At 37.7% G+C, this 11,711-nt stretch overlaps 1 protein-coding gene across 1 annotated transcript; it reads left to right on the top strand.

The window, feature by feature from the left end:
• Positions 1 to 6,336: 6,336 nt before the first annotated feature.
• LOC149229014 (uncharacterized) lies at positions 6,337 to 7,726 on the top strand. The gene is made up of 2 exons (XM_089375769.1): positions 6,337 to 6,558; positions 6,682 to 7,726. The coding sequence occupies exons 1-2, from the start codon at positions 6,483 to 6,485 to the stop codon at positions 7,452 to 7,454; spliced, it is 849 nt and encodes a 282-aa protein (XP_089231895.1). The 5' UTR covers positions 6,337 to 6,482; the 3' UTR covers positions 7,455 to 7,726.
• Positions 7,727 to 11,711: the final 3,985 nt, after the last annotated feature.

Consider the following 11,711-nt stretch of genomic DNA (forward strand, 5'->3'; position numbering starts at 1 on the left):
TGGTAGGCCCAACCGCTTCACGACCTCTGCTGAAATGAGGTTCTTTTGGCTGCCACTGTCGACAATGAATTGTAGAGGCGAACCCTTCACCCACATCTGTGAGTGGAAAAGACGTTCCCCCTCCTCTGGATCTTCGGGCTCATTTTTCTGGATCTTGGCAGTAGCAACAGTGGCACTGGGATCCGCATCAATGATCTGCTTCCCTTTGTCATTCCCCTTGTCGGGTTCTGACTCAGAGTCGGAACATGCATCTGATTCGGAAGCCTTCAACTCGACCACTAGCAACTGCTTGGTCCGACACTCACTTGTGTTATGAGTGGGACTCTTGTGGAACTCACACCACTTTCCTGTGTCCTTCCTCGGCTTCGTGGTGGTGTTCTTTTCTTGCGGCTTCGACGAGTTGTCTTGGGTCACCTCGCATTGGCTTTGTCCTTTGGGCTTCGGATTTGCAGATCCAAAATCTCGCTTCTTCTGTTTGAACTTTTCCTTGATTTTAACAGTGTATCGGTATGCTGTGCCAAGTGAGGAGATGTTCAAGAACTCCATCTCTTCCTGGATGTATCTGTGTAGGCAACCGCGGTATTTGAGTACCAGATGCAGCTCAGAATCTTTGATACCCAACTGTGTGCGAAGGGTATGGAAAATCTTTGTGAACTCTGGCACATCTTGGTCTCGTCCCTGCCGCAGTGTGGTCCATTTGATGTATTTGTCCTCATAGCCTTCGACAGGGTAGTATTGGTCCTTGATGGCATCCCGGAAGTCATTCCAAGTGGGTGCGGCTAAAAACAGTGAGCCTGTACTTTCATCCTTCTGCTCGCAGTATGTTTCCCACCAGTCCTTGATGTGTGGGGGCTGCTTTGAGAAGAGCGAAAACAATCTTTTCCCGACTTGAAAATTCATGAACAGAAAAATATCCATCTAGCAGATTTAACCATTTATCTACGGCATCTGTGTCTATTTGACCCTCGAATATGGGGATTTCAAAATTAACTTGTACCTTAAACGGTGTGGCGTTTCCAGAGTAGCTGTTGGAAGCCGATGCGTTGCCTCTGGGTAGCCGTTGAAGGATCTGCGCAAAGCTATCCATCATCACATTCCTTTGTCGCTTGAGGGCTTCTTCGAGCAAGATTCTGATAGGATCTCTTGCCCCCTCGTCTTTCTTCTCATCCGCCATGGGAGGTCGTCGAGATTTGCGAGGCTGGTCTTGCAAAGGTTCGACCAATTCAAGCCCTGACTCCTTATATCCCGACCTCGTTGGGGACATGCAAAGAAAAACAGAGAAAAAGCAGACCGCTCTAATACCACTGATCCAGATTTAAACAGGAACGCAACAAATTATAGAGATAACCATATACACAAAGATGTAGCAGAAATAATACTTCATTTCATTACTGTAAAATACTGAAAATATGCATACAAATAGAAATGGAAATAACCCAGCTAGGGCGATGGTAGCTTATCTATGAGAAGAGATGTGTCGGCTACATGCCTCTGAACTGTTCTCCAAAAAACTGTGTTACAATGAGGCTCGAGGGCCTATTTATTGTTGAGAAACAATGGAAAACCCTTCACATTCCAAAACCTAACCCTAGAAGATGAAACGCCAAATTGTGGGCCCCGTTTTGGGGTGAGTTGGACAGCCAACTTCCCGGGGTCGCGAATTGGTCGTATTATCTCCGTTTGATGCGCATGATAGCCCGTTGGAAAGATCTCTCCGAGGACTACGACGGAAAAGACGTTTTTTATCAAAAAAATCGCTAGCGGTGGATTCCCCAAAAAACGTCGTTTAGGGCCTCAAAACGGCTCCGGAAGTTTAGGACCCGAAAAAACTGCTAAAAATAGTAAACTGTGCGATAATTAAGGAAACAGAAAAACTGAAAGAGACAGTTGTGGGGGTCCAAATGGGATAGGTGGGTGGCCACCAACATCCACCTGGATCAGTAACAAATTGAAGTCAAGAGGAAAGAAGTATTATATAACAACTAGAAAGCCTAGGTGGCAGATATTGCTTGATTTAAAGGGAGGTTGACTGATTTGCAGGGGACAACTACACGATAGTTCCAATTTTTAATGAAGATATTAGGCACGAAGAAACAACTCCAAATCTAAAGGCAGAGGATTAGTGAATAGTAAGTCCTTTTTTGAGAACTATGAGAAGATTAGAAGAGAGATGATTATTTCCAGATTTCAAGGTATTTGACTCCAATAGTTCCAAATTTCTTGTGACAAATCAAAGATTATTTTTTTAGTTTATTAGTAGATTTTTAATTCCTAAAGGATAATGATTGTTGGTATCTTTGTAATTTGTATTAAATACCAACATTTTCAATGTAAGGGCCCGCATGGAAAATTTTAGGGGCTAATGTTTGCCCAGTGGGCTAATTTTCCATGATTTTTCCAAAAAAAAGATTCGCCAATTTCCAATTTTATAAAAGACGATTCGCCCAAATTTTAGAATATAAAATTATTTTACCTTAAAAATCGCCAACATTATAGAGAGACTATATATAAAATAATTATAAATTTGATTAATTTTACAAATATATCAATAAACATTTATAATTTGCATATTAGGGATTAGTGAGATTCGCCAATGTTTTAAACTTCAAGAAAATTTTCCATCCTTAAAATTTTCCTTGGTAAGGGGGTTGGATTTTGGGAAACCCATACACTTATTTTTCTGTAATAGCCTAATGCTACTAGGGTTTTAATTAATGTTTTTTGGCTTCAGTTGATAACATAATTGTGTTTCATGTGAGTTCTTCTTGTTTTCCATAATCTTCTTCCCTCATATATTTTGATGTTGTCTGGATAATTAAAAGAGGCTAGGCTAAGTATCAACCTCCCTTATATCCCTTGCAAAGCTGTGTTCATTATTGAGTAGATCAAAGTGATAGATTCTCACTTTTGATCCCTCTATATGGTTAGATTGTTGCTTTATGCATAACAACAATTTATATTTTGTCAAGTTGTTGAAGGATATTCACACGCTTTCTAATATTATCAACTGACATATGTATTCAGTCTGCGTATGGCTGTTTGTTGATATTTTCTTTGGTCTTTTATCAACCTCTTTCAAGTTATTGTATTTTGTCATGGTTGGATGTTGGCCCTTTGATTAGATTTTTGCAAGTAAGGTTTTATTCTTTTAAGCAAGGATTTGAAACCCTTAGAAACCACCTCTCAAAACCCCTAAATCTGGCCACTTTTCTGAAAAGGTTGTTGTTCATTTCCATGAACAGACATAAGCCTCATAATATCTGAGGGGCACCCTCTAGTTCAAGGGCTAGCTTGTGCCTAAAGCAGGGTGAGTTGATTTCTTGGCTCAATTTCTTAGCTAATAAAATATCTTCAAGAAATAGATACAACAGGAGGAACATCCATGTCTATGATATTTTGTGTAGTTCTTCATAAAACATAAGTGTTCTAGTTTATATTTGTCTTCATGTCGTTTATGTTGTGTATTTAATGTGTTTAATTGTTGTTAAACTTAGGAATATTATGCATGTGTGGTTATGAATGTTTTAATTAATTTCACATTAGAATGTTTGTCATGATGCATGCATATGCCATCAATTATACGTATTATTATAGTATCAAGGATGTGGTTATTATGGTGAACAAAAAGGGAAATTTGGTGAAATTTCCCATACCAACCATCTTCATAAGTGGTATTAGACATACGAGTTTAAAATTGAGATCATATGGGCTAAATATTACAATGTAAATCATAATTTTGAGAGGTAATGTTTTCATTATGGATGTGAATTGTTTGATGAATTTTCTTGTGCAAAATTTGGGGAAGTTGACTAAAGCTCATTAATTGAAGAAATTGAGGTTAATTTTGTGAATTTTGATATCAAAAATTCCTAAAAGGCTGAAAATTCATGATTTTTTTTATTTTTATTTTTAATATATATATATATATATATATGAAAAGGTAGTTATAGGATACTTACCTATTTTAACACCCCTTTTTTTAGTTAAAGTCCATGGAGGAGATTAGTGGAAATTCTTGCAATGAGATTGACCGAGTAGGAATAGGTTTCCATGAAAAGATTGAATATTAATTTTCATGGTGACCCACAAAGGAAATTTTTGAAATTTAGAATTATTGAAGGAATTTGAAAAACTTGGAAAGTTATGATTTTTTAAAAAATTGGGATTTGTCCATAGGGGCGACGTGAGTGATGACATTAAGGGCATCACGTATCCATACTAATGAGATGGAATAACAGGGAACATAGTGGCAATGCCTACATAGGTAGAGTAAGATTAGTAGTGCATGAATTATAGGCTCATAAATGATTAGAGTAGCCATAACAACCAAAGAGGTTACATACCCAAATGAAACTAGTTTTCAATTGGATCATATGTCCCATAACTAATGAATGACCATTGTGTGTTCCCCATTGAAACCATTGGTGGTAAGTAGTTATGAGATGAAATGAAAAATTAAAGTGCGTGGACACTGGAGGTTGATGGCATCTAATCCACACCATTGTTGATTTTGGATTAAGGAATGTAGATATGTGTGCTAGCAAATGGGGTTGTTAGAGGTGGGATCCCACACATCATCATAGGGGATGTGGGGGTGATAGGCGTAAGGATTTCTATGGAGGTGGGATCCTAGTATAGGAACAACCGACAATAAAAATAAAAAAAAAAAAAAAAAAAGAAGAATGGAAGAAAAGGGAAAATGTAAAGGTGAATACTAAAGGGATGACCAAGTAAATCTAGGTTAGCTAAGAGCGGTAAGGTTAATGAGATGGTTGTATTTAGGTTAGCTAAGTGCTATGTTAATGAGCCATATATATATAAATAAAATTCTCTAAATTCTATGTATTGTTCTAATAATAATTAATTCAAATTAATATTATTAAAATAAAAACTTATTTCTCAAAATTTTCATAAGAAAATTTCTAACTTAATTAAATTTAAAAGTGTGGAAAACAAATTATAAGATGGAAAAATAATATTTAGGATTATGTATGTTTATTTTGAAATAGAGATTTTGAATATTTAATTTAATTATTAATAATTATAAGATGGATGCTAAGGATTTAATTTACACATAAAATTTTACATTATTTTTAAGAGCACATAAAATTTTAGAATATTTTTTGTAGCAGTTAAAATTAAAGGTTAAGATTTATTTCAAATATAGCCATTTCTTTTTCACAATTATTAAATTGCTTGATCAAAATATCATATGAAGATATGCTATATTGTGGTTTTTTTGGACATGTGGTATTAGTAAGCTATGATATTAGCCTATGATGTGGTAACAAACTCTATAAACATGTTAAGAAACTCCGTGTTCAAGTTGAGCTAAATCCGCATGGTTAAGAATTTTCTTATATGTTTTTCTAAATGTATGTATATGTGTAATTAATAATAAAAATAATTATAACTTAAAATAAAGTTATAATTCAATTAATTTTTATAATCTATTAAAATCTTCCCTAAGATAAATGTTTTGTGAGCCCTAAGAATTAATTCAAGTGGTTTGGAACCATACTCGAAATTCTTTGATATTCTTGTTAGTTGTTATCACTTCTCTTGGTGAAAAAGTTTCCAACACTTTTATTCCAAGTAATAAAAATTAAGGAAATACTAAGAGGTCATTCTCTTCTATTTGTTTTAGAACTTTAAGTTTCCAATGCCTTCATTCCGAGGGAAAGTAAAAACAAAAAGAAACTAAAAAATCACGAGCAAGGCCAATTAAACTAAATTAAAAAAAATAAAACTTTCATTTCAAACTTAGGGAAAGAAAGAAAGTGTTTTCGTATTTAAGAATATTCACCATTTTATTTGTACTATTTCTACATCTTAGGAATACATTTCACACTGTATTGCTAATATTTGTAAGTGATAATTTATTAACTCAGAAAAGCCATGAAAACAAAATCTTATTAATTAATAAAAATTCACATGTACCGAACTTGGATGTAACTTCAACGTAATTTCAGTCGTAAAAGCAAAATATTAATATTTCAAAGTAATCAATCAAAATTCAAAGATGCCAAATTGCGTTGGTTAACTTACGGTCGTGTAATTTTGCTTGTGAAAGTAATCAGCATATTCCAAATTGCCTCTTCGGGGTTTGAAAAAGATTTCCATGTACATGCAACTCCTTTCCTGTAACGAATCAACTTTCCATTGCTTCAATGGGTTCCTTGACTTACTGTCGACACTTTCTCGATCTGTTGAGAAGTCTTGCCGACAGTAACATACCCATCCACACGCAATCCATGTCACGCACACCATTCGGCTTTTGGAAACGCATATTAATATCCATGCACACACACACCAGTACCAAACCCATCTATCTTCTTTGGTTTTGTGGAGAAACACATTACTTGTTTATTAATTATCAAAAGAAAAGTCCCGACTCTTAGCCAAATATTTGCAGCATTCATATTTTCTGTACATTCAACATCCATTCTGTAGTTTGCGAAGTGAGAATATTAAGATACAGGATGGAGACTGTGTTTGAGGCTGCAGTACGCACGGAAGACACTCCTGAAGCTCTCATCGTCATCGTTGATGTCCCAGGTAAGTGATATCCAGGAAAATATAGTTCTACATTGTTAAAATATATCTGTCTCGTCATGTTTATATTTACCTGTATTTATAGTACTTTTGGGGATAATTGTACTCCATGAATGATCTGCTCAGGCTTCAGGAGAAAAGACGTGAGAGTGGAGGTTGATGAGGAGGGCAATCTCATCATCAGAGGAGAACGTAGTGAAAATGAAATGGAGGAAATAACAAAGGAGGGAGGGAGATTGGATACTACGCAGAGCGGGCGGCGCACATTCAGAAAGGTTATAAGCATCCCCGATAATGTGAATGTAGAAGACATCACCGCCAAGTTAAAGAATCAAGTGTTGCATGTCTCCCTACCGTTCGTTCAAAAGAATCAGAAGTTGCTTACAGAAGACGTTAATGGCGGTGGAAAACCGCATCTCGCAGATCTCTCGGAACAGTCAAAGCAGGACGAGAGATCATCGAACACCCTAACGGAACAAGGCTTGATGCAGGAGCGACCTGCAGCAACAAAAAACCATGAAGGCGCAAACCTTCCAGAGGTTATTCGACCGGGTGATCATAAAGCAAAAGCGAATGAAACTGCGGAAGAATCAAGAGCAAAAGCGCCTAAGCACGCAGAAGACATTGTTCATGGGGAACAACCAATTTCAACTCACACGCAGTCGGTATCTGCAGTAGAGTCCGGGTCTGATGGAGACCAATCTCATTTGATACAATCGAAATCCAAGGAGCCCGGAAGGCATGATAATGAATTTCCAGAGAGACGAATTCATATTCCTTCTTCCACCCGTCCACGTTCAATGTTTTCTAACGGTGGTGTCTTAGTAGCGTCTATTCTGCTCGTTTTGTGTGCTGCCAAGTACCTCTCTTATATTCTGACTTCCCAAACAGCAGATTGAAACTTTGATCTACATCTATCACTATTGATAGAGCTTAAGGCCATTTGATTTAGAAGTTGTGTGCACGGTGTTACATTATAGTATCAATGCTGCACCCTATATCTCTACTCCTTTCATATAGAAAGTGTGAAGTAACGGTTTATGCGAATACAAAATTAAAGTTAGAGGCTTTGGTTTCTTATGTTATTAGTCCTGTAATGGGCGCAAGACTCTCAAATATGCATTTGAGTGTTCACTGTTTTTTATTAGCTTCGCATTCACCGATATTATTAGACCTGTAACTTTCGATTTATTTCACTGATCACTGTTATTAGTTTAGTATTGAACGATGCAGGTTAAAATGTTTAATTTTGAAAAATAAATACTTATTTTTCAGTATTATTCAAAAATTTGTTTTTCAAACATGTGATTGGATTATGCTTTTGAAGAGTTAATTGCAGCCTTTGTGCCCTCTGGATAACTATCTCTTAGATTCTTGTAATAATTTCTGGATAAAATTGCACTATTCATGGCATTATTTTTATTCTTAAACTCAATAACTTAAAAAGATAACAACAGATTTAATGCATTTAGCTAATCACTAATATGAAACCAATGGATTAAACTGCTCAATTTAATTCTATAACATGTTTTCCAAACATATGATTGTGCCATGACTTTGAAGGTCTTATTTCATGAGTGTTTCTCCCATGTGGATAACTACCTCCCATATTCTTTCCATAATTTTTGGATATAATTGCATTGTTCATGCCATTTTTTTTATGATAAAAAAACATTTAGAGATAATGGAGAATATTTTAGAATAGTGAATTGGTTCACAGTACCTCAGGATAGGAATTAGTTTCTATTTCCTAGGGTATGGTTCTAACTTACTTAAATCCATGATTGTTATTTAATGTATGATGTACATGGACAATGTAGAGCGTTCTGCAAAGCCAGACTCTCCTGGTTCAGACTCTCTTTCGTAGAGCTGACTAGTGGGTGTTTTATTTACTTAATACAAACATCACTTTTTAACATGGTATCATAGTTGTAGGGTCGAGGAACATGTATGTTGAGTGAAGGATTTGAAAGGTGCGTTGATCCGAATCGGATCCATGAAAGACTATCAAGGAACCATGACTGTATCAGGTCGAACAAATCTATAAAGAAATCAAAAAACAACGATAAAAAATACCCTGAACCAGTGGCAATGGTAGTCAACGTGGAACGACGAGGACCTCGGTTAAAGGGCGCTAACTGAGGGCCATGGAGACCGCACAAGAGGCCAAAGTAGCCTCTGGGAGCCCCGGAATGGGAAGAGGAAATGATTTTTGCATCGTTAGGCGAACAGGGCCATGAAGGAAAAGCCCGAGCACTCGGTCGCGCAGGGGAACCGGAGGGCTGCGGGCAGAAAAGGGAAAAAGCGCTAAACACAGATGGTGGGACTCGCGCTCTAGAAACTGGCGGTTTTGATCTGGGCGCCCTTGAACGGTAAGAGGTTTTGGACGAAAGAAGAGCGATTCCATACACCGATCGACGCATGGCAAATGGAGGTGAGAGAAAACCGACGTTGATCACACGCTATCGGTCGAGCAAGTCAACTGCATGAAACGTGCATATGGCGTCGGATCTAGAGGGCCTAGATCGGACGACTGAGATAGCGCCCGATGGAGGAAGCAGAATCGATAGGGAGTTAAGCTGCGTTTTACAGGGATTTGGAATTTGTTTGACCGCCACAGTGGAGGAAGAACACATCCACAGAGTAACTGAAGAAACGAACCCACGAAGCATGTTGGTGCCGTTTAGAGAAGGACAAGTGGCCACTTCTTGAGCTTTCATGATGACGCCGAACACAGAGAACTCCAGGTGCAGCTGCAGAAGGTGAATTGATAGGCGAAAGAGGAACCGAACAGGCATTGATTTGAATGGCTAAAGCTGTGAACAGAGGAAGAAGACAGTCAGTTGAGTAGAGCAGAAGGAGACAGAAGTCGAGAGACAAAGTGTAGCAGTGAACCCTGAGAGGAGGACTGAACGTGGAGAACAGTAAAGCAAAGCAGAAGAGACAGAGGGTCGAGTTGACCAAACGTGGCATCGAGCACTAGAGAGCTTGAAGATTCAAACCTTCCCATAGAGGAATCTGTCTGGACTGGGCATCAAATTTGGCTCTTTCCATTGTAGACCAAAAGGTCACAAAGTTGGTAGGAAGAAGAAGAGTCTGTGTACTCCAAGTGGCTTGGGGAATCTAAGAAACCATCCTGCCAAGAAAAACCTGTTTCAGGAGAACTCACATTGAGTCCCTGTATTGTAATTTCTTTACTTAAACGCACAATAAAACAAGGCCACCACCGAAAGCTGGACTGGAGATGTAGTCCTGGAGAATAGGGTGTACTCCTTATTAAAATTGTTTGTGTCTTTGTGTTGCTTACTGTACTTCTCTGCTATCTTTTTCATTTTAATGCCTGTTTATTGGCAATCTGATCGATCCATTGCTTCAATAACATAGAACACACACCAGCACATGAGTCTGTAATACCTTAGTTTAATAATTCTTTAACTGATGTCACTCATAGGGTGAATATCAGATCAATTCGTATCAGAGCTCAAGGCTGTAAGGTTAGACAAGCTTGTGTTGGTTTAGCTATGAATGCTCACAAGATCAAAGCTCAAATTGGGAGAAGGAGAGTTGGTGGAAACTAATCCTAAAAATGGGAGAGTCTATCCTCGAAAGACCATGTCAGAGGAAGGTTCTATAGGGCCAGAACCTCAATTCATAGAGAGTTTCCTAGCTATAAAGTCTATGGTTGAAGAAATGTACAGAGACTTTAGAAAGCAAAAGGTGGAAGATGCATCAGGCTCTAAGCAAGAGAAAGAAGAAGATGAGTCTCACTTCCATGACAACTCCAAAGGAAAGGGGAAAGAGGAACACTTTCTCACACCTCCTAATAGCCCTGTGCATAATAAGAAAGCATCTTTGATTAAGTTAGATGTTAAATTTGATTTGCCTATATATGATGGAGAGCTAAATGCTAAAAAGTCGGACAACTGGATTAGACAAGTTGATGTGTATTGCAGGGTACAGAACATAAACTCAGACAAGAGTAAGATTCAGCTGGCAAGCCTACGCTTAGGTGGCACTGCCTTGGTATGGTGGGAAGGCAGAACCCAAGCTGATATGAAAAGACATGGTAAGACCATCTCTATCTGGAGTGAATTTGTTGTTGCAATCAAAAAGCAGTTCTATCCATTGGCCTACATGCAACAAGACATGATGAGTTGGTAAACTCTTCGACAGTTGAAAGGGCAAAGTGTGCAAGGGTATACTCAAGAATTCAAAAGAAAGCATTGATGTTGGGTATTTCATTAGACTCACCAGAGACTCTTTTGAAGTACATTGGTGGTCTACACAGCTACATGAGGCATACCATCCTCATGTTTAATTCCACTAATATAGATGAGGTATCTGTACAAGCTACTCATCTAGAGGCTAAAGGAAAGAATGGCAATCTAGAAGTTAGGGGACCATCCCAACCCATTGTAAGCAAGAGAAAGGAGAAAAGAAAACAGAAGTGGAAAGCAAGAAAGGCTAACACTGCACAAAAAGCCAAAGCTTCATGTACTCACTGTAAAAAGGAGGGGCATGATGATGAGCATTGTTGGATTCTGCATCCAAAGCTAAGACCTACGAAGTCCGAGGGCAAGAAGAAGAAGACAGTTGCAGCTATTCAAAGAGATTTGGGGTCAGACTTGGGAGATAAAACAACTATAGAAGCCACAGGTATAAAAGGTAAGAATTCTAAAGCATCTACTAGTAATTCTGCTCAATTTGTTATTGATGAAGAAAATGAGAGAAAAAGACATGAGCTTTTCCATATTCGAGTTATTTCCAAAAATCAAAAGATTGATACTTTGTTTGATAGTGGCTCTCAAGTAAATTTGATTTCTGAAGCAATTGTAAAGAAATTGGGATTAGCAACTACACCTCACAAGAAACCATACCCATTAGGATGGTTGAATTATAAAGCACAACTACAAGTGACTAGACAGTGCAAACTCAAGTTTTCTTTTGGGTCAGCATTTGTAGATGAGGTTGAGTTAGACATAATTCCTTTGGATATATGTGGAATTGTTTTAGGAAGTCCTTGCTTTTATGATAGAAAGGCTATTTTCTATAGCACTGAGAACAAGTATCTACTTGTTAAAGATGGAGTCGAATACTTTGTAAGAGCTCATAAGCTCAAGAATAATTATAATCTCATAAATTTAGGACAGATGAAA

This window comes from Pinus tabuliformis, chromosome J (genome assembly GCF_031772625.1).
Source record: "Pinus tabuliformis cultivar Carrire ecotype Pingquan chromosome J, CPIR1, whole genome shotgun sequence".
Classification (NCBI taxonomy): Eukaryota; Viridiplantae; Streptophyta; class Pinopsida; order Pinales; family Pinaceae; genus Pinus; species Pinus tabuliformis.